We start from the raw sequence: 24,405 nt of genomic DNA, 5'->3' as shown, positions 1-24,405 counted from the left end.
GTGTGAAGGTGAACAGAAACATGAGGTTAGGAGGCTCCTGCTCACTTAAGCTTGAAGTTCATAGGTCTAGTGACAAACATCTGGTATTGTCTATGTGTAGTAGAACTCAGTCATCTAAACAAACACCTTTAAAATTAATATTCACATCGCTAATTAACTTTTTTATTCCCATGAATTGAAGGGGCTATATAAAAAAAAAAAAAGAAACACTGCAATTGCACATCACATGTTCCATGGATGTAAACTATTCCAAAAACTGACAATTATATAAATCTCACGTCATCTTGAAACCAATGCAGTCTCAAAATAAAACCACTGTCACTCTGTATTTAGAGGAACATTCCAGGCACCATAACATTAACAACGGAATAATGAAACGGTCTAACACCAAAGTCTTGAATCCAGTGGCATTTAGCTCTGCCCCGTCCTTCCGCTTTTTTGAAACAGAAAGTCTCGGACAGGGGCAGCGCTGACTGGCTGAGAGCATCAGCGGACACTCTAAGCCAATCAGTAGCTGCCCATTCACAAAACTGTTTGAGGAATGTACTTCTTTTTCTCAAGCTGTTTCGTGAATGGTGAGCTACCAATTGTCTTAGAGCACCAGCTGATTCTTAAAGCTAATCAGCAACAGCCCTCTCCAAGGCTTCCTATTTCAAGAATCAGTGATTCTGGAAGGAAAAGGGCATTAACCCTCAAGGTAACCCGACAACAGTGACCTTCTGACACCCCAACTTCATTCCAATGAAGTGGTCATAGTGCCCAAAGTGTTATTTTAAGATAGTGTTGCCATGTGAGGGGTTCAATGCTGTGTAAACTGGTTTCATATGGACACCTACAGCAATCTGCATCACTCTTCTTTCCAGCCTAGTACAACACTGGGAGTTAAATAAGCTTTAGTGTGTAAATCACATACTATGCTGTCCATCCCATTAACCAGGGACATTCCATTACCCATGGGACTTTTGCAGCAAGGTGAAACAACACAAATTTATCAAGAATAAACAAATAATCTAATTTGCTATAAGCAACAGCTACATTGGTCATTGTTAAATAAAACAAAATCAAGGTCATAATATATTTTGTAACCAGATCAAGGGGCACATGCTGTAAATACCATTGATATTCTGACAACCTTTTCTGTGGATATTAACGCTAATCACATTCTCAGCTTCCCATACAAATCCAATATTAACTAGGTATAGGATAAATAAATGACAGTCTAATAAAACATTTTGTGTACTAAAAGATTTTAAAAAGAATCTTCTGAGGAGCTCGAAGTTTTCTTCAATACACTGCTAGTTAGGACTCTTGTCTTTTGAATGTGTATACCTGCATACTTTGATGTCAAGAAAATTCAGGGTAGGAAAATATATGTCTATTGGTATAAGGAATTGATTATGTATTTGCGATATACGCAAGACTAAATAGCATGCTTAAAAATAAATAAAATGTGGACTTAATTTCAGATGCAAGGAACACTGCCATATTAAATAAAAAGCATTTTCACAAGTAACATGCGTTATGAACCAAAAGAACCAGATTCTGCACTTCTAATGCTACCAAAGGATAGATTCAATTCTAGTGTCTTTATACACTGCACAATTATGCTTTATATACAAGGTTGATGTTACACAGATTACAATAACGTCAAGTGTTCTGACATTTTAAAGCTAAATAGAGGGATTCAAAGAATAAGGAGAGGTATTGATTGTGGGTGTAATTTTTAACAATGAATCACCTACATCAATATTCAGCATTGTTTTAGTATAAGGAGGCAGATAATTAAAATTCAAGTAATGAAGTATATACAAAATAGAACAAATACAAAAGGAAAAAAAAATGAAAGGAGAAAAAAACAAAACAACCAAAAAAAAATAAAAAAAAACACAGAGACAGGCGTCCATCTTCATCAGTCAGATTCCGAGCTCATCCTCATATGAAGGTTTCCCTTGACGGCAGGTATAGTGGCATAGCAAACTGAGCCTTACTCAGGCAAGTGTAACAGGTCTGCCTTGGCCAGGCTAGTCATCTAATAATGCACATATATCACACAGAAAGAAAACAAAAAAGAAAAGGAAATAAAAAAGGAAAAAAAAAAAAAAAACATACAAAACCAAATTGTTAAAATTCATCTAAATTTGAAATGTGGACATAAAAGAAAATGAAGTGTAAAGACTATTATAAGTTTCTATAAAATAATTATAGTATTTTAATTTTAAAACATTCTTATGCTTTTTAAGGTGTTATTGTTCTTTAGTGCATTGCTAGCAATTTGCTATACCACATGATTTTTAGATGCTGAATATATGGTGTGCAGCCTCAATGTTTAGGTGTATAATTCACATTACATTTTAAAAAATATGCCAACTGCATAAATCTTTGATGAAAACATTTGTTAATAAAATCAGATTTAAAATTTTTGTATTTTCATTGAAATGTGGAATACTACCTGCCAAGTCCAAAAAAGTCTAACAGTATATTAGAGCAGTGATAAAGTATTTATCTAGTTTTTGGAAAATGTGGGTATACTAAGGAAGACTCTTTAGAAACCAAGGGTGGGTGGATTTATCCATACCATCTAAACGATGCCAGGCTTTTTAAACGCTTTTAACAAACGGCAAAGTATTTATACTCTGAAACGCACAGTGGACTCATATTCCACGTGTATATACTTGGAATGAGATATGGTGCAAGCTAATTTAGACTTAAATATATAAAATTGGTACAGCTGTATAGTACACCCAAGTTCTGCTTAAGTAAATCGTCTGCTTAAATAAATAAGCACCTCCCTAAAAGCAGGGCACTTGACCATGCAAAATTATTTCTATACTCAGATGTAGTGCACTGTGGATGTACACATTTTATTTTTTTGTATTTCTTTATTTTTGTTGTGGTAGAGTTTCCACTGGTTTTGGTGGTAACATACAGTCAATCAGTGCAAAAGAATAAAGTTTAAACATAACAATAATTATTAGTATACATGTGTCCATCTTGGTTGAGCGCGCTGGCTGCTCAGGTAAAGGGTGGATGTACATATTTAGATTTGCATCACATGCATATTTGAAGGAGAGAACAGAATTTTAACTTACCGTAGACTTTTTTTGTTGTATTAGTAGCAGTACTAACATTTGGGTATTTGCTTTTACAACTGACTGGTAAAGATTGGTGACCTGGAATTTAAAATGTAGGTCCCTCCAATTCTCTAAAGGTATAACAACCTCCTACCTTCATCAATACACAAGACATTACCACTAATAATAATAATTTTTTTTATATATATATATATATATATATATATATTCTGCACTTACATCGCATATGCCACAAGCTATACTCAGAGACGTGGGTACAGTTCGTCAATAAATTTATACTGAAAATCAGGTTGCCTTTTGAGGTTATTTTAAAATGTAACTTTTACTATTAAAATTCACACAACCAATCCCTTAGGTCTACAAGAAATTAAAAAAAAAAAAAAACTAACTTAAGTGGAGTATATACCAAAAAAAATGAAATTATATACTGAACTGGTGAACTAATAGATACAACAAAGCTATACTCCATAAATCCCAAGGCCAGAATAATAACCAGTTATCATGTGTTACTGTTTGAGAGGTCTCCTATGATTAGCAATAGCTTGCAGTCCTGTATCCTATAGTGCAAGACTCTGAACAGAGACAACTTGATTATTCCCTACAATTGTACCCTTTTTATTTCCCCTGTGATGTAAATACTGTGCTGTGAGTTGATCGTGGCAAGTCTGCAATGTGACCTGGACAGGTTCGTTCCCTCATTTAAGCAGGAACAGATGGCTATGAGCATCCAGTTTTATATGTCTTTATTATTCATTATACCTAATGAATAATTATCTAACCTGCTTGCCTTCATTCATACCTGCTTCATAAATCCTGCACTCCTGATAAACACCTGGTGGTTCTTTTCATACCATTTACCCAAGCACAGACCACATATGATGTTAAAATCATATAAATTTCTCTCATCTTAATGTCAGTTTGCGTAGCTTGTTCTTTTCATATTTATTGTGGTTTGTGTACTGACATTACAAAAATTGTGAACGTTTTCTCAGTTACCCCACATGATATGCATGAGGATTGCCCAAGCTTGTCTGTATCAATATTATGCACTGCAAAAACACAAACTAAACTAATGTCATTAATATACTATCTTCCGCCAAAAAATTATAAGGTGGTTTTCTACCCATTTTCTAAATTATATATTGTATCTTTCAGAGGGGTTGTAAAGACAACCACCGTTCTGTGTTGGTTTTCTTGCAAGAATTTTCCAAAATTCAGGAGAGCCCACAAGACCATTTTTAATTCTCTGCCCACTATTTTCTGCAAATCACGCAGAACCCCAACTGGGCTCATCAATCTGCTAGTGATGCATCTCTCATTAACGTCATGGAATTGAAAAAATAAACTAGAATCCATGTACTAATACAAATGTGATCATTTCATTTTTGAAATAGGTATTTTCTGATTGCTGGCCATCAGGAAGCTAGTAAAGGAGAACACTCACAGCTTGATACATCTATTGTCAAACTAAGACAGAGCATTCTTTTTGCTGAATCAAATGCAAAATTCAGGACATATTCATGTTGTTGAAGTAAGTTTGCAGTGAGTTTTAAGTATTTTTCCAGTTGAGGAACAGAATCTGTAATGAGGAGTAGTATTGATGTATGGAATTACTGAAATTCCTATTTCACTTAGAGATGCTGCCAGTAACATAGTCTTAGTAAAAAATCTTTAGGTTTCAATTGTTCCTTTAATACTTCTTTATTGCAAATCTGTGAAACCCTTTTCACTTCTCTGGAATAAGAACATGAAAGTAAGCATCCTTTAAGTTTACAGCTCACATATAGTTCTCAAACAAACAATGTGCGTAGCTAAGCAATGGTTTCCATGTGGCATTTTCTTATTGGTATGAAATTGGTGACTTGTTTTAAGTCTAGCATGTGAAAAAAAAGCTGCTTCGTGACCAAACACAGAGAGGGACAACTTAAAATAGTGCTCTGGTTCTTTCTTCCATTCCTTTAGGTAATTGGATTGTTTCTGCAATTAGAGCTTGATGACAATGTCTCTATGCGTTCCCTTTCGAACACAGGAATAAATGTTATTACGTAACCCAGACTACTGTGTGGTCTTTTTCCAGATGTGCATAGCCTTCTGGCATCAAAACACATGCTTCTTATCTTGCTTGGAACTCTGTATTTCGTCTCAGCCGTTTTTCTACCTGCAAAAAGGCCCTGGTCTCTAATTCCTAGATGCACCAATTGATCTTGATTGTCTACCGACAAGAACACTTATACCCAAGACAATTAATGGAGCACACATAAGACATTCTTTGATACTATATTTGTTGCACAAGACTTCAACCAATTGCCTCTTCTGCAGATTGCATAGAAAACTGTGTTTCTCATTACTACCTTGAAAAAACAAAACAAAAAAACCTAATTGTACATATAGCAAAGAAATTTGGTTGCCATCTTAAAACTGCATAATAAAGCTTTATGTTCGCCATTTTCTCCTGACGAACTCTCCTCCTATGAGACATAGCTCCTGGAAAATATCTGCAAGATGTTTCCAACTTCCTGTTCACCAATTCTCTTGGCTTTAGATGCCAATCAGATGCTGGCCATGGAGAAGCATTACGACACACTAACAATGATTCTCATAGAGAAACCCGAAAAGCACTCATTAACACTTTCTACTTCTCTTGAAACTGGCACTAATTAAATAATCCTTCAGGGACATGGAGTTAGCCTACTAGAGTGCCCCTTTATAAAGATCTGCACTGACTAGATCACAACTCTACCTCGGGGGGGGGGGGGGGAGGGGAATGGAAGAAGCTGGAGGCATAGCTTGTGCTATCCCATTGCCCCGCAGATGATTAGCTATCTGTCCCATTTTCAGAGCAGGCAAAATCTGAAGGTAGATGAGTGTTCAGGGGGTGCTTCGTGATAATGTGGGAGTAAGACCTACGTTTTAAATTCTACACTCTTCAATGCTTTATATCCAGTTGTGAAGTTTAATACCCAAATGTAAGCACTACTACTATACGTGGGTTATAAATGTGATAATTTTAAAATGAAAGTATATATTTTTTAGTTTTTGTGGCCATCTGTTTTGTATTGAGCAGTTCACAAATAATACAATACTGAAACATTTATAAATCAATGTACCACAATTTATAATTAAGGCAATGAAGCAAGTAAGCAGTTTATATTTGGAATCATAGTATGAGAAACTAGTAGCTAGCCAGTTGTGAGTAGCTAGTTAAACTCAAATATCAACATAAAAGTATAATAGTTTAAAATAACTATGCATCAGCCGTGCATTTATAGATTATGTTAACATTTAGTACTACATGCAGTTCCGTTATCTTGGTAAAAAAAAGTGCCATACCATTACTCGTAAATTGTGTAAACCTACCTAAGGAACTTCATTTAAATACTTTTTACAACAGGCCAACTGTAACAGTCATCAAGGCAACTATTAATGAATTCACATTACTTACAATACGAGACTTTTTACCAAAATGGGATGATTATAATCCTTCAATAACATTTGCTTATGGCAAACAAACTAAACTTGGTATTGCAAACTAGAATAGATTTTGTTCTAATACAGGACATAGATTCAGATCAGGAGCCACTTCGGATACATTTCGTGTATATTAAAGGGACACTAAAGGCACCCAGACTACTTATCTAAGTGCAGTGGCACTGTCTTTTGAAGCCGGCATTGTAAAACATTACCCTTCTGCAGGAACAGCAATATTTACTTTGCAGCGTTAACACGCCTCTAGTGGCTGTCAGGAATACAGCCACTACAGGCACTTCCTCTTCTATAATAGTAAAACTCTGTTATAAAACAAATACTGCTCCAAGAACAGCATTAGATTGGTGCAGTGAAGCGTTTTGTGAAGCATTGGATGCTCTAAGTCAAAGCGGCAAGGGCTGAAAGATAATCAGATGCCAAACCCTCACATGGGAATGGAGGAACAAAACACCTAGATAAGTCCTACAATACTATAGCATTAGGAATGTTTATATTCCTAACGCTATAGTGTTCCTTTAACAGTTTTTCATTTTATTTTTTTATTTTATTATTTTATTTTTTACACAGGAGACATTTTTAAAGGAGGGTTTAGCTGCAAACAAGCACTGATCTACCATCTTGACACGGTTGTAACCATATCACTCCTGAAATCTCATGTTCTATTTATCTACTCAAAAATGTAATTTCTCACAGCAAACAATTTGCCACTCAACCTAGATAAAGTCAGATGGTGAATTAAGGGGCAGTCTAAGTACTATAACCACTACATCCAGTGATAGTGGTTAATATGCTATTAGCTTGCACCTACCATCCCCAACTTGAGGGTCAAGCCTAAACCATGAGCCGCCTTGACACCCACTGTTTGTGCCCTACTCACCAAAATTGCTAATATAGACATTCCAGTTCTGTATCGGCCACAAATGACAAGATAGCCATCTGTTTTGGAGAAAACTAATTTAAATGGATGGACCATAAACTGGGTGGATGGTGATGAGATATCCTGTAGAGTGGGCTTTAGGGGTTTTGGTGCTTAGACCGTCTCTTTAATTTCAGATCATGACATGAAAGACTAAGGTGTGTAGACTCTTCCTATAGATAGCTTTATCAAAATGATTTAGCAAACTTTAATAAAAAGTATCTGGCTGCAGTTATTTTGTTGTCCTCTGCCCATGATGTTTGCCCTTATATGGGATTGATGGATTGCTGTAAATTTGATTGGCAACTGAAACAGAACCTTGCTTAAAGACAACTGTCACCTCAAAACCATTTTAATATCTTTTTGAAAGTCAATAGAATATTTAAAATGAAGTATGTGTAAAAACATTAGAAAAAAAAAAACACAGCTCAACCCTACTAGACAGTATTTTAAACAAGACAGTTTCTCTCTACGGCAGGGGTAGGTAACCGTCGGCACTTCAAATGTTGTGGACTACATCTCCCCTGATGCTTTGCCAGTATTTTGGGAGATGTAGTCCACAGCATATGGAGTACCAAAAGATACCTCAGCTCTATGATCTTCCCTGCTTCACTCACTGCACAGAAACAGAAAAGACCAAAAACTGCCAGTTTTCAAACACAATCTAACCCAAGGTGTAAGTATATGGTTGAAGGAACCTGTCATAAACAAAAAGGAAGGGGTGGGATTTTCTCTTTTTTTTTCCCTTTTCATTTTACATATACTTTATTCAAAAAGGCTTACTATATTAAACATAGTTTTGAGGTGGCGTTTTTTCTTTGAAGCTCAACGTTTTGTTAAATCTGATTGCTGTACATAACAAAATGTATTCCCCTAACAAATAAATAAAAATATCCAGACCAATGGAGCTATCTAGAAGTGAGATTATTTCTGGTGACAGAATTTAATTTATGGATACAGCTGTTCACAGCTTCATTACAGTATTCTTTTAAAAAAGAAATTAGTGACAAGACCCATACAAATTAATTAGGATTTGTATATGTGTATTCAATGTGTGCACATGCAATACTACGACTTGTTCATCCAGAGTGAAGGCAAGTTTCCACTCACAGACACCACTGAGCAGGGCAAGGCGAGCTTGTAGCTGCAGTAATTTTTGTAAAAAAAAGTGCAACTTATAATTAACAAAATGGGGGTGCCAAGAACAACAGACCCATGGAAGCATTAACAGTAGTTTTGATGCTCAGGAGTGTCCCTTTAACATTAAATAAACTGGTAACTTGTTTTTAGCTCTATAACTTGGTATCTTGTAAACTCCTCTGCATATATTTTGGGAATGTATCATCCATTTAAAGCACAAAGATCTGGTACAGAGCTGGGATACAAAGGGCAGATTGTTTGTTCAAGAAATATAACGGTTTTATCATGCACTTTTCAATGGAAAAGCGGTTTCATCCGAAGCCTTTTATATTGTTCATTGTATAATATTTAATCCTCCTCTTCAATGTTAATTTTTTCAAAACCATGAAGGTTGTCTTTTGTAAAAATGTTTTTTAGTTTTAATCTGAAGAAGCTAAATGTTAATACAAAACCACATGTATTTATATGCTCAATAGTGTGTTTAAGAGAATTACATCACAAAATGTAAAATAAATATTGTTATGACACACTTTATACTTTTTTTTTTTTTTTACAAAACAGTTAAATGTCATAATACTAACGAAGAGCACATTCAACCATGATTTAAAACAATAGCTTGGAGGTGCGCAAAAAAATGCTTTCACTGGATGTTTGAGTAATAGAGATTGACAAAATGGAGGTCTCCTCTCCAGATATCAACAACTAGAGATTGCATTAAAATATAAGAAAGACAATAACCTGGCAAATATCACACTATGTTTTTCGTTTAATAAACTGTAGTTAACTAAAGAACACAGGTCTGTTGCCTTTAAAGAGCAACTTCTGTCATTTGATGATACACTGCATTAATTCACTAAACCAGGAATCAGAAATTGTGAACACTAAAATTGGAATTCCAAATTTTAGGTCAATATAGTCAAATTCATGGGAAGGGGGGAGTATTTTCCCAGCTTTTCTATTTCCACGCATGTTACCAGCTATGCAATACTACACAATATCCATTGTACTAAATCCCACTGTGCAAATATGTTGCCAATCTGGGACCATCATATAATGAATAGGGAAGCTTGTTTACTGTAATCCCATGGGATAACAAAGTTCCAATTATTAAACATTTCCCACTGAAGGATAAAATAGCAATAAAACGCTGCTGAAACTTACCCATAAGATGTCTGTTTAATTTCCCAACCCAGATAAGGCAACTAATACATTGATCAATACAGAAAAATACTATAAATGTCTACAGTTAATTAACATGGGAGAATACATATGTCACTACTAAAAATCACAGAAAAAGAATGGTATGCATATCAGGCCTCACATAGATTTTCCAATCTAAACCCTTTCCTACGTCTGCTCTACATACAGGAAACCCTCCAGACTATTATTCTAAACATAGCAATGACAATTACGAACACCGTTGAATGATGTCGGCCACTAGGCAATTTGGAAAAACAAATTTGCGAATTTGTTATTAAAGGCGTAAAATGTTACAACTAAGTTCACTAGTTAGTGAATACATCCCCAAATACAAATCCCCATTGCACTAGGTTATTTATCTTCTCTACTCCGTAAACGGATACAGTAGGGTTGCCAGATCCACATGGTGGACAAATATTACGTTTGGGCAGTACAAAGTGCTCTGCTGCTGAATGTACAATTCATATAATTCATATGCAAGAGGAAGGAAATTGAAGAAAGCAGTTGATTAGGGATACCTTCCTGATATCAATATACATAATACAGCACACCATATGAATTCTACATATTACAATTCACCACTTTCCATGTGATGCAAATCAGTATATGCAAAATATGGTGGATCTGGCAACTCTAAACAGACATGACCCAACTAATTATAATACAGTTAATAAAAGTAATAGACCATGCATTACATCTAGGGGTGATTAAGATAAATTAAGTACTGCCCATTATTCAGCTAAACCAAACCTTATTAGATTTTAATTTCTTTTCAACAAATATGAAATTCTGGGGCTAATTGAGGTACTTTTTAAAAGAAAACCTCAATATCTTATATAAAATGTCTTGGATTAAGCAAAATCACAAACTGGTCTTAATTTGCTTTGTAAACAGCAACTTTAGAAAATACTCAAAAGTAAGGATGCAAAATGCTATATATATATAGCTGACTCGTAAGCCAAAAAAGTAGCTTTGAAATTGAAATAAAAAAGGACAAGCAAAAGTCCTTAAATACAATTATCTCGTAATATGCATCCTTAATGGTAAACATGATGTTAATATTTGAAATGGGATAGGTGGCAAAAGACTAATGTGCATTAAAATATTGTTTTTTCCTGGCACTAGAATACCTTCTTAAAAGAATTGTAAGATGGTACAGATTTCATACAGACCCAGGCTAAAAATGGGATATTTACATAAAATATTAGCCCGCAATAATATTTTAATGCTCTCAATATATACCTTCAGTTTCAAAAGGAGTTAAGAATACAGTTTATTATGCATAATAAAGTGCAAAACACGAGTATGTTTTTAAGAGAGCAATGTGTTTTGCTAGTTTTGATTGCTTTATTCAGACGTGATATATCAAACTCTAAGCTAACCTAAATGTAAACATTTTGAATCATTCCTAACTGCCAACAAGAGACAGAGGAAACACTAATTCACTGTATTTAAAATTAAAAACATCTGGGTTAGGTTTGTTGCTTGGTAGTTTTGGGGTTTTTTTGGGGAGCGTTTGGGTTACTGTAACAAACTTGCATCGTGTGAATATGTATTGCTGAATTAATTTATCTTCAGGAGGCTTTAGAAGAAAAAAAAATCCAGCCAAATGGGAACTTCTGAAAAATATTAGCAACATACCTTTTCTGAACATTACCATAATACATTGAACGTATATATTAAATGCCCCTGGATGGCAGTTGTGAAGCAAATATAAAATCTAAACTGTATTATCCAAGTAATCTACATGTTCTAAGAAAAAGCACATGGAAAAAAGAAGTGAACAGACAGGACAGACCAACATCTCAAATACCAACCTTCTGCACAGGGAACAACTATCAAAGCTCTGTCAATAAAAACCGTGTTAGTTAGATGCTGGGCCACACCAACGCTCGAAGGATCACGATACTTAATATAACATACTTTGGAGGAAAAAGCAAGCGGTGCATTGCTGAAAAATAAAAAAGGAAGAACAAACAATTAGTCTAGGAGATAATAGTCACCAAAGCTACTTAATTACAAAAGTTGTTAAACAGGGTCTACAATATATAAAAAAATAACTAGTAACTCCTGAGACACACATACCTCTTTGTCCCTAGCTTCTATTAGTATGAACTAATTAGCTTGCGAATGGAATACATTTTTTTTATTTCTATCTCTCAGATATCGATCATGGTGCTCTATTTCCTTCACCTATATCAAATAAAAAAGCACTGTCACTTTTTGGGTCCTTCAGGTGACAGGTCTGCTTATACTGAACAAGCAGGAGGGGAGACATACTTACATGAATTTGTTGGTCCATGCTATCATTTTATCCCCACATCTTCAGATCCTAGAGGCTTTACCTACCAGTACAAAGCTGGGTCTAATGAAGATTTTTCTTCTATATATAATATCTTGCTTATGCAATGAGATGCCATGGGCATCTATTCTGCATCATGCACGAAGATACCCGTTCCCATCAGTCAGACTATAGTCTCTATAGCTTTGTGGCTGTTCACCCACCACCCCCGACACAGGTAAGCAGCTTTCGTGTTCTTAATTTCGTTTAAGGAAAATAAATAAAAAACATTTTTAAATCACATTTCAAATGCATTTTTTTTTTCCTGGTAATATTGATCATTGTGTGAATTAATCATGGTAAAATCATCAGGGGAAAAAAAAAAGGAGCAAAAAATCTGATAGATACATAAAAAGTGCCATAAAACAAGCTACTAATGTATAAAGAAAATAGACCACACACAAAACAAAATATGCCTTCCTCAATATACAGGCATGTAGCACTTCAATTACAGTGCAAAATACAAAAAAACAAACACAAAAAACACTTTTCAGTAAATATACCCAAATGAAAACACAATTGCATTTAAATATGACTTTTTTTTTTTTTATTTTTTTTTTTTACTGGGGTAGAACCAAAAACAAATGCTGATCTCTTGTCTGCAGCCTTTGCAAGTCCTCCCCTTCTTCCCCAGCCCATACTATCTGACTGTCAAATCACAGAATAGAAGTAATTGCAATGCATGTGCCCTGAGCAATTGCTTGCCTCTTGCGTTTAGCTTCACAGAGCTAAATCAGGAAATAAGACCGGTTTGTCTGATTGACAGCCAGGAAATGTAACAAGGCTAAGTTTTAAAGTGCCAATTTCCATTGAAATCGACACCTTTTGAAAAGACAAAAAAAAATAGGACACGTTCTTCACACATAAGGAGTCCAGAGTGTCCCTTTAAGCCAGGGCTTGAACATTTGCTTTGACTATTAGCCAGTTAAAAAAGTTAGGAGCCAGTTTTGTTTTTGAAACTAACAAAGCTTTATTTTCAATGACAAACATACAATTCTTAAAGGGACGCTATAGTCACCAGAATAACTACAGCTTAATGTAGTGATTCTGGTTTTTATAACATGACCCTGCAGGCTTTTCAATGTAAACACTGCCTTTTCGAAGAAAAAGAAAACACCTCTAATGGCAGTCACTCAAAGTGCTTCCACAGTGTGCAGCACCTACATTCAGCTTCTCTATGCACTGAATGGAGGAACGTTCCCTATAGAGAGAGTTGAGGAGATGCTGATTGGCACACAGTTTTGCCATGCATGCACAATATAGTCTCTCAATGCTTTCCTATGGAAAAGCATTTGATTGGCTCAGATTGGCTCAGAATGTGATGTGGGCATTACTGTATGAGTACTAAATGAGATGGATGCTATTAGATGTGCAGTGGTGCACGGATGCAATTTGGATAGTACTGTATGACTGCTTCCTACACTTCTGGGCTGCCTCCAAGGACCAGAATAAATTTGGAAATCCCTGACACAATGTTCTACTTACAAGAGGAACTCAGAAGCAAAAAAAAAAAAAACATTATCAATCTGAAAAAATGAATACTGGACACTCTGGTATTCAAGTCTTTTGTCCAGCACCTGACCATTAAAGTTGAACGTGGCTTGAGATAGCTACTGTAAGCCAAAACGTTGCCTGTTTTACACCAATAAAGCCTGCATCTTGAATAGAGCCTATATGTGTCCAGATATTTATTTTTAATTCTGGAATATTCTGAGGGGTGTGTAGTTTCCTTTATCGGAGTGGCAACATAGTGTTGATTGGTGAGTGCTGTTCCTGCTTTTAATTTCATTTAAATTGAACTCAGAGCCAAATGCCAGCCTGGCCAATCAGCATCTACTCATAGAGATCCGTTGAATGAATACATCTGAATAATGAAAGTTCAGCCGTCTATGCAGCTGTCCCGGGCCCAGTTGCTCCTGGGGGGCCCCAGAGCAGCTGCCCCGTGATTTAAGCAGCCTTGATGGACCCAGTGGTGCGGCTGCACAGAGCTGCACCGGCCCGCAGACTAAAGAGGGCCCCCGGGTGACCCATGCACTAAGGGCCACCCGGTAGGCATGTGTCAGCAGGGGCCCGGCTGTGGCGCTTAAACAGCGCGACCGGACCCTTCCTGTTCGGCAGCCGGCTGGGAGGAAGTGAGTGCCGCATGTCTCTTTCTCCCACCGGAGATCAGAGTCACGAGGGGGGGGGGAGCAGGGAGTTCTAGAAGATAACTCCCAACTGCCTCAGCCTGCCACTTGACTGTGCAGCAGAAGACACTGGCTACTCAACTTCCCTCATTTCCTTTAATAGGACACTAAGCACCACAGCCACTTTTGATTGTTGAAGTGGATCTGGTGCATTAGGGTTTTGTCTTGAAACGCTTCATATAAAGAAATCTTTATTTACTTGCTGGTGTGTAACTCTGCCTAGGGCGATTGGCATCGGTTGGCACAGAACCATGTGGAGTGTGCAAAAGTCACAACTCCAGCATTCATCCTATGCACACAGCAAACTGACTGGTACTGCGAGTGTGATTGCCAATATACGCTGCTCCTGCTATGTGTGTCTCACTCGCACAATCATATCCTACCCTCTTACCAGGTTTATCCCTGCTCAGGTAGCTCTCAGCTGATAGACATCCAATGTTTCACTGGATGCTACCCAGAAAAAGCAAGGAGTCCCTCTAAATTAGGGTCAAGGATAAATGTTAGGGTAGGTAAAAGGTTAGAGCTAGTGTAAGCATAGTAAAGCGTAAAAATGGTATAGAGTATTGGGGGGGAGGGGGTTAGTGATAATTACCAAAAAAAAAAAAAACTATTGAAGCATTTAACAATCAGTAGTGATATGTGAATCTAGTTTGGCTACTTTTTGGTTAATTGCACTTGAGGTGTACATATTTGTAAGAAAACGTGAGAAAGAGATTTGTTTTGTTTTCCATTGTCAACATTTTATTCAGTGTTGTGTTAGGTATACATATAGGATATTAAAACAAATCATTTTCTATCCTTTACAAAAACAATATATGATATGTATGGAAGCACAGTGGAACAAACAGAGCACATTCTACGTTTTATTTTGGTTAAGCAGTTTGACAATTGCCTCCATCCTTAAGGTGTTGCAGACAAAAAAAAAAAAATTAAAAAAAAAAAAATCACACACCATGCATTTTAGAGAATACAATAAGCTTGTAAGAGTTAGTGGCCCATGATTCATCTTTATGAGCATATATCTATGCACACCTTATGTTTCATGAAAAATTTCCTTTACTTCTATTTGCATGTAAATCTTTTATAATGAACCTGTAGGCACTTTATTAACAGCATTAATGCATCAATTTCACACAATGCTACATTGGATTTAATAGTATACACTGTAGCCACATTTTGTTTGGAAACCCGGCAACTGTGTATCATTATGCTCTGACAGCCAATGGTTAACCATCACAGCTAAGATCTAAAACTTAATTTCTTCTCTATATGAGACCTTGGCCCAAAAAATAAATACCAACCTGTATCAGAACTAAAATGCCCATAATGCATAACCAGCTAAAGTTGGAAAGGCATCATGGAAACTCAGCTGCTGCTATGGTCTACATTTTGGTCATGCATCCCTCTAAGACAATAACTCCTCTTACTCCAGACGTTTTCTGAACTGCACCATGGCAAATGCAGTTAGGAAACATCTGCAGTCCTTGGGTAATCTATCACTGCTAGCCCAATCCTAGCATCTATACATGACTTAAATGACTGTATACCTCAGAAAACTTGCTTGGCCCTAGCATCTCCACTTGCCACCAATGCATGTGTACTCCAACATCTCTCCATAACTTTGATATCCCGCCTGTTTGCCTGGCAACTCTCCATGTCACCCCAGCCTGCTGACCTGGCTCTCTCGCCATGTCAGAATGCTTGGGTATCCCAGCCTGCCTCTCTCCATACTTTAAATGTCACTGTACCCCAGACTGGCTCTATCCTCTCTCCATACTATAATATCTGTGTATCTAGATGGCCCTATTCTATCTCCATACCATAAATGTCAGTGTATCCTAGGCTGGCCCTATCCTCTATCCATACTATCAATGTCTGTGAATCCAATGCTGGCCCTATTCTCTCTCCATACTACTATACAGACTGGCTCTGTCCTATTAATGTCTGTCCATTGCAGACTGGCCCTGTCCTCTCTATTAATGTCTGTGTTACAGACTGGCCCTGTCCTCTCTATTAAATGTCTGTGTGTTACAGACTGGCCCTGTCCTCTCTATTAACGTCTGTGTGTTGCAGACTGGCCCTGTCCTCTCTATTAACGTCTGTGTGTTGCAGACTGGCCCTGTCCTCTCTATTAACGTCTGTGTGTTGCAGACTGGCCCTGTCCTCTCTATTAACGTCTGTGTGTTGCAGACTGGCCCTGTCCTCTCTATTAACGTCTGTGTGTTGCAGACTGGCCCTGTCCTCTCTATTAACGTCTGTGTGTTGCAGACTGGCCCTGTCCTCTCTATTAACGTCTGTGTGTTGCAGACTGGCCCTGTCCTCTCTATTAACGTCTGTGTGTTGCAGACTGGCCCTGTCCTCTCTATTAACGTCTGTGTGTTGCAGACTGGCCCTGTCCTCTCTATTAACGTCTGTGTGTTGCAGACTGGCCCTGTCCTCTCTATTAACGTCTGTGTGTTGCAGACTGGCCCTGTCCTCTCTATTAACGTCTGTGTGTTGCAGACTGGCCCTGTCCTCTCTATTAACGTCTGTGTGTTGCAGACTGGCCCTGTCCTCTCTATTAACGTCTGTGTGTTGCAGACTGGCCCTGTCCTCTCTATTAACGTCTGTGTGTTGCAGACTGGCCCTGTCCTCTCTATTAACGTCTGTGTGTTGCAGACTGGCCCTGTCCTCTCTATTAACGTCTGTGTGTTGCAGACTGGCCCTGTCCTCTCTATTAACGTCTGTGTGTTGCAGACTGGCCCTGTCCTCTCTATTAACGTCTGTGTGTTGCAGACTGGCCCTGTCCTCTCTATTAACGTCTGTGTGTTGCAGACTGGCCCTGTCCTCTCTATTAACGTCTGTGTGTTGCAGACTGGCCCTGTCCTCTCTATTAACGTCTGTGTGTTGCAGACTGGCCCTGTCCTCTCTATTAACGTCTGTGTGTTGCAGACTGGCCCTGTCCTCTCTATTAACGTCTGTGTGTTGCAGACTGGCCCTGTCCTCTCTATTAACGTCTGTGTGTTGCAGACTGGCCCTGTCCTCTCTATTAACGTCTGTGTGTTGCAGACTGGCCCTGTCCTCTCTATTAACGTCTGTGTGTTGCAGACTGGCCCTGTCCTCTCTATTAACGTCTGTGTGTTGCAGACTGGCCCTGTCCTCTCTATTAACGTCTGTGTGTTGCAGACTGGCCCTGTCCTCTCTATTAACGTCTGTGTGTTGCAGACTGGCCCTGTCCTCTCTATTAACGTCTGTGTGTTGCAGACTGGCCCTGTCCTCTCTATTAACGTCTGTGTGTTGCAGACTGGCCCTGTCCTCTCTATTAACGTCTGTGTGTTGCAGACTGGCCCTGTCCTCTCTATTAACGTCTGTGTGTTGCAGACTGGCCCTGTCCTCTCTATTAACGTCTGTGTGTTGCAGACTGGCCCTGTCCTCTCTATTAACGTCTGTGTGTTGCAGACTGGCCCTGTCCTCTCTATTAACGTCTGTGTGTTGCAGACTGGCCCTGTCCTCTCTATTAACGTCTGTGTGTTGCAGACTGGCCCTGTCCTCTCTATTAACGTCTGTGTGTTGCAGACTGGCCCTGTCCTCTCTATTAACGTCTGTGTGTTGCAGACTGGCCCTGTCCTCTCTATTAACGTCTGTGTGTTGCAGACTGGCCCTGTCCTCTCTATTAACGTCTGTGTGTTGCAGACTGGCCCTGTCCTCTCTATTAACGTCTGTGTGTTGCAGACTGGCCCTGTCCTCTCTATTAACGTCTGTGTGTTGCAGACTGGCCCTGTCCTCTCTATTAACGTCTGTGTGTTGCAGACTGGCCCTGTCCTCTCTATTAACGTCTGTGTGTTGCAGACTGGCCCTGTCCTCTCTATTAACGTCTGTGTGTTGCAGACTGGCCCTGTCCTCTCTATTAACGTCTGTGTGTTGCAGACTGGCCCTGTCCTCTCTATTAACGTCTGTGTGTTGCAGACTGGCCCTGTCCTCTCTATTAACGTCTGTGTGTTGCAGACTGGCCCTGTCCTCTCTATTAACGTCTGTGTGTTGCAGACTGGCCCTGTCCTCTCTATTAACGTCTGTGTGTTGCAGACTGGCCCTGTCCTCTCTATTAACGTCTGTGTGTTGCAGACTGGCCCTGTCCTCTCTATTAACGTCTGTGTGTTGCAGACTGGCCCTGTCCTCTCTATTAACGTCTGTGTGTTGCAGACTGGCCCTGTCCTCTCTATTAACGTCTGTGTGTTGCAGACTGGCCCTGTCCTCTCTATTAACGTCTGTGTGTTGCAGACTGGCCCTGTCCTCTCTATTAACGTCTGTGTGTTGCAGACTGGCCCTGTCCTCTCTATTAACGTCTGTGTGTTGCAGACTGGCCCTGTCCTCTCTATTAACGTCTGTGTGTTGCAGACTGGCCCTGTCCTCTCTATTAACGTCTGTGTGTTGCAGACTGGCCCTGTCCTCTCTATTAACGTCTGTGTGTTGCAGACTGGCCCTGTCCTCTCTATTAACGTCTGTGTGTTGCAGACTGGCCCTGTCCTCTCTATTAACGTCTGTGTGTTGCAGACTGGCCCTGTCCTCTCTATTAACGTCTGTGTGTTGCAGACTGGCCCTGTCCTCTCTATTAACGTCTGTGTGTTGCAGACTGGCCCTGTCCTCTCTATTAACGTCTGTGTGTTGCAGACTGGCCCTGTCCTCTCTATTAACGTCTGTGTGTTGCAGACTGGCCCTGTCCTCTCTATTAACGTCTGTGTGTTGCAGACTGGCCCTGTCCTCTCTATTAACGTCTGTGTGTTGCAGACTGGCCCTGTCCTCTCTATTAACGTCTGTGTGTTGCAGACTGGCCCTGTCCTCTCTATTAACGTCTGTGTGTTGCAGACTGGCCCTGTCCTCTCTATTAACGTCTGTGTGTTGCAGACTGGCCCTGTCCTCTCTATTAACGTCTGTGTGTTGCAGACTGGCCCTGTCCTCTCTATTAACGTCTGTGTGTTGCAGACTGGCCCTGTCCTCTCTATTAACGTCTGTGTGTTGCAGACTGGCCCTGTCCTCTCTATTAACGTCTGTGTGTTGCAGACTGGCCCTGTCCTCTCTATTAACGTCTGTGTGTTGCAGACTGGCCCTGTCCTCTCTATTAACGTCTGTGTGTTGCAGACTGGCCCTGTCCTCTCTATTAACGTCTGTGTGTTGCAGACTGGCCCTGTCCTCTCTATTAACGTCTGTGTGTTGCAGACTGGCCCTGTCCTCTCTATTAACGTCTGTGTGTTGCAGACTGGCCCTGTCCTCTCTATTAACGTCTGTGTGTTGCAGACTGGCCCTGTCCTCTCTATTAACGTCTGTGTATTGCAGACTGGCCCTGTCCTCTCTATTAACGTCTGTGTATTGCAGACTGGCCCTGTCCTCTCTATTAACGTCTGTGTATTGCAGACTGGCCCTGTCCTCTCTATTAACGTCGGTGTATTGCAGACTGGCCCTGTCCTCTCTATTAACGTCGGTGTATTGCAGACTGGCCCTGTCCTCTCTATTAACGTCGGTGTATTGCAGACTGGCCCTGTCCTCTCTATTAACGTCGGTGTATTGCAGACTGGCCCTGTCCTCTCTATTAACGTCTGTGTATTGCAGACTGGCCCTGTCCTCTCTATTAACGTCTGTGTATTGCAGACTGGCCCTGTCCTCTCTATTAACGTCTGTGTATTGCAGACTGGCCCTGTCCTCTCTATTAACGTCTGTGTATTGCAGACTGGCCCTGTCCTCTCTATTAACGTCTGTGTATTGCAGACTGGCCCTGTCCTCTCTATTAACGTCTGTGTATTGCAGACTGGCCCTGTCCTCTCTATTAACGTCTGTGTATTGCAGACTGGCCCTGTCCTCTCTATTAACGTCTGTGTATTGCAGACTGGCCCTGTCCTCTCTATTAACGTCTGTGTATTGCAGACTGGCCCTGTCCTCTCTATTAACGTCTGTGTATTGCAGACTGGCCCTGTCCTCTCTATTAACGTCTGTGTATTGCAGACTGGCCCTGTCCTCTCTATTAACGTCTGTGTATTGCAGACTGGCCCTGTCCTCTCTATTAACGTCTGTGCATTGCAGACTGGCCCTGTCCTCTCTATTAATGTCTGTGCATTGCAGACTGGCCCTGTCCTCTCTATTAATGTCTGTGCATTGCAGACTGGCCCTGTCCTCTCTATTAATGTCTGTGCATTGCAGACTGGCCCTGTCCTCTCTATTAATGTCTGTGTATTGCAGACTGGCCCTGTCCTCTCTATTAATGTCTGTGTATTGCAGACTGGCCCTGTCCTCTCTATTAATGTCTGTGTATTGCAGACTGGCCCTGTCCTCTCTATTAATGTCTGTGTATTGCAGACTGGCCCTGTCCTCTCTATTAATGTCTGTGTATTGCAGACTGGCCCTGTCCTCTCTATTAATGTCTGTGTATTGCAGACTGGCCCTGTCCTCTCTATTAATGTCTGTGTATTGCAGACTGGCCCTGTCCTCTCTATTAATGTCTGTGTATTGCAGACTGGCCCTGTCCTCTCTATTAATGTCTGTGTATTGCAGACTGGCCCTGTCCTCTCTATTAATGTCTGTGTATTGCAGACTGGCCCTGTCCTCTCTATTAATGTCTGTGTATTGCAGACTGGCCCTGTCCTCTCTTTTAATGTCTGTGTATTGCAGACTGGCCCTGTCCTCTCTATTAATGTCTGTGTATTGCAGACTGGCCCTGTCCTCTCTATTAATGTCTGTGTATTGCAGACTGGCCCTGTCCTCTCTATTAATGTCTGTGTATTGCAGACTGGCCCTGTCCTCTCTATTAATGTCTGTGTATTGCAGACTGGCCCTGTCCTCTCTATTAATGTCTGTGTATTGCAGACTGGCCCTGTCCTCTCTATTAATGTCTGTGTATTGCAGACTGGCCCTGTCCTCTCTATTAATGTCTGTGTATTGCAGACTGGCCCTGTCCTCTCTATTAATGTCTGTGTATTGCAGACTGGCCCTGTCCTCTCTATTAATGTCTGTGTATTGCAGACTGGCCCTGTCCTCTCTATTAATGTCTGTGTATTGCAGACTGGCCCTGTCCTCTCTATTAATGTCTGTGTATTGCAGACTGGCCCTGTCCTCTCTATTAATGTCTGTGTATTGCAGACTGGCCCTGTCCTCTCTATTAATGTCTGTGTATTGCAGACTGGCCCTGTCCTCTCTTAATGTCTGTGTATTGCAGACTGGCCCTGTCCTCTCTATTAATGTCTGTGTATTGCAGACTGGCCCTGTCCTCTCTATTAATGTCTGTGTATTGCAGACTGGCCCTGTCCTCTCTATTAATGTCTGTGTATTGCAGACTGGCCCTGTCCTCTCTATTAATGTCTGTGTATTGCAGACTGGCCCTGTCCTCTCTATTAATGTATGTGTATTGCAGACTGGCCCTGTCCTCTCTATTAATGTATGTGTATTGCAGACTGGCCCTGTCCTCTATTAATGTCTGTGTATTGCAGACTGGCCCTGTCCTCTCTATTAATGTCTGTGTATTGCAGACTGGCCCTGTCCTCTCTATTAATGTCTGTGTATTGCAGACTGGCCCTGTCCTCTCTATTAATGTCTGTGTATTGCAGACTGGCCCTGTCCTCTCTATTAATGTCTGTGTATTGCAGACTGGCCCTGTCCTCTCTATTAATGTCTGTGTATTGCAGACTGGCCCTGTCCTCTCTATTAATGTCTGTGTATTGCAGACTGGCCCTGTCCTCTCTATTAATGTCTGTGTATTGCAGACTGGCCCTGTCCTCTCTATTAATGTCTGTGTATTGCAGACTGGCCCTGTCCTCTCTATTAATGTCTGTGTATTGCAGACTGGCCCTGTCCTCTCTATTAATGTCTGTGTATTGCAGACTGGCCCTGTCCTCTCTATTAATGTCTGTGTATTGCAGACTGGCCCTGTCCTCTCTATTAATGTCTGTGTATTGCAGACTGGCCCTGTCCTCTCTATTAATGTCTGTGTATTGCAGACTGGCCCTGTCCTCTCTATTAATGTCTGTGTATTGCAGACTGGCCCTGTCCTCTCTATTAATGTCTGTGTATTGCAGACTGGCCCTGTCCTCTCTATTAATGTCTGTGTATTGCAGACTGGCCCTGTCCTCTCTATTAATGTCTGTGTATTGCAGACTGGCCCTGTCCGCTCTATTAATGTCTGTGTATTGCAGACTGGCCCTGTCCTCTCTATTAATGTCTGTGTATTGCAGACTGGCCCTGTCCTCTCTATTAATGTCTGTGTATTGCAGACTGGCCCTGTCCTCTCTATTAATGTCTGTGTGTTGCAGACTGGCCCTGTCCTCTCTATTAATGTCTGTGTGTTGCAGACTGGCCCTGTCCTCTCTATTAATGTCTGTGTATGGCAGACTGGCCCTGTCCTCTCTATTAATGTCTGTGTATTGCAGACTGGCCCTGTCCTCTCTATTAATGTCTGTGTATTGCAGACTGGCCCTGTCCTCTCTATTAATGTCTGTGTGTTGCAGACTGGCCCTATCCTCTCTATTAATGTCTGTGTATTGCAGACTGGCCCCGTCCTCTCTATTAATGTCTGTGTATTGCAGACTGGCCCTGTCCTCTCTATTAATGTCTGTGTGTTGCAGACTGGCCCCGTCCTCTCTATTAATGTCTGTGTGTTGCAGACTGGCCCTGTCCTCTCTATTAATGTCTGTGTATTGCAGACTGGCACTGTCCTCTCTATTAATGTCTGTGTATTGCAGACTGGCCCTGTCCTCTCTATTAATGTCTGTGTATTGCAGACTGGCCCTGTCCTCTCTATTAATGTCTGTGTATTGCAGACTGGCCCCGTCCTCTCTATTAATGTCTGTGTATTGCAGACTGGCCCTGTCCTCTCTATTAATGTCTGTGTATTGCAGACTGGCCCTGTCCTCTCTATTAATGTCTGTGTATTGCAGACTGGCCCCGCCCCCTCCTCCCAGCAGGCCTCTGGCACTCACTCTGGTGGGTAGAGCCGCAGGTCCTCGATGTCTCCCAGGAAGGTGAATAGAGTCCGCATCTGCTCGCTGGTGACGGCGGCCGACAGGTTGGTGACCTGGATGACGGAGGTCTGCCCGCTGCTCATGGCGGCGGCAGAGGCTGCACAACCAGGACGGGCACAGCGATCCGAGCGCACTCCCGCCTCAGTACTGCACCACCGAGACGAGACAGCGCGGCCGACTGGCCATCGGCAGGATTTTCAACTACGGCCATCTAGCGGCCGGACCTCATTACTGCACTCTGAGGGATAATGGGAACTGTGCATTGGCATCACTGCAGACAAAAAGAATGTTTAATCATACTGCAGCTCTATGTGCATTCCATGTAAACCATACTCACTGCATACCACTAAGCTAAATGGCATGATACAGGGGGGAGGCTGGCAGGGCCGGACTGGGAATAAACAGCAGCCCTGGAAAAACATATATATATATTTTTTTTAGCAGCCCTATAATGCATCGCTTCAGTATAGCCCGCAAATACAGAGGTGGATAAAAAAGACTTAACATTGAACATTCTTCCAGCAACTTGAAGGACCCCTAAAGCCCACTTCATAATACTAAAGTGCTTTGGGTGTTAACTGTGTGCCCCCCCAATTCATAAAACAAGAGAAATCGTCACGTCTTTGAATTAGTTTGTGACCACCCCCTTGCAGTCCTATAGCCAAATAAGGGAGTTATCTGCTAAATGGCTCCCTCATTCGGTATCCTTAAATATGACAAATCTACATAAGGGTACCAATTAAGGAAGTTATCTATTAAACAGATGAAATGTCAAAATTAAGAAAATCAATTCTTCATTTGATCTTTCAGCTGCTTAGTAGATAGTTGCTAATTTGTTATCCTTATGTGGGATTGCCATATTTAAAGATTCCAAATTAGGGAGTTATTTACTAAATCCATACAAATTCTCATACAAACATTTAATCACAGGCATGTAAATACTAATATAATATATATATATACATTATATATGCATATGCATAATACCTTCAAATATCCTGTAAACTAAGTAAAACATTCACACTGACACACGTTGACCCATACACACATTGACAAAAACACAGAC

The 24,405-nt window shown here is 40.4% G+C and overlaps 1 protein-coding gene across 4 annotated transcripts in view; it reads right to left on the bottom strand.

Annotated features, from left to right (window-relative positions):
* SREK1 (splicing regulatory glutamic acid and lysine rich protein 1) overlaps positions 1 to 23,504 on the bottom strand; it is a 58,801-nt gene extending 35,297 nt beyond the window's left edge. For all 4 annotated transcript variants that reach the window (XM_063454079.1, XM_063454081.1, XM_063454080.1 and 1 more), the window contains exons 1-2: positions 23,298 to 23,504; positions 11,652 to 11,785 (exon numbers count right to left, since the gene is read on the bottom strand). In XM_063454079.1, coding sequence (XP_063310149.1) covers positions 11,652 to 11,785; positions 23,298 to 23,422 — 259 coding nt within the window. In that variant the 5' untranslated portion in view covers positions 23,423 to 23,504. The remainder of the gene's footprint in view (positions 1 to 11,651; positions 11,786 to 23,297) is intronic.
* Between the last annotated feature and the right edge of the window lie 901 nt (positions 23,505 to 24,405).

Source organism: Pelobates fuscus, chromosome 5 (assembly GCF_036172605.1).
Source record: "Pelobates fuscus isolate aPelFus1 chromosome 5, aPelFus1.pri, whole genome shotgun sequence".
Classification (NCBI taxonomy): Eukaryota; Metazoa; Chordata; class Amphibia; order Anura; family Pelobatidae; genus Pelobates; species Pelobates fuscus.
Note: the sequence above shows the minus strand (reverse complement) of the source record. Positions and strands in the feature narration are given on the sequence as shown.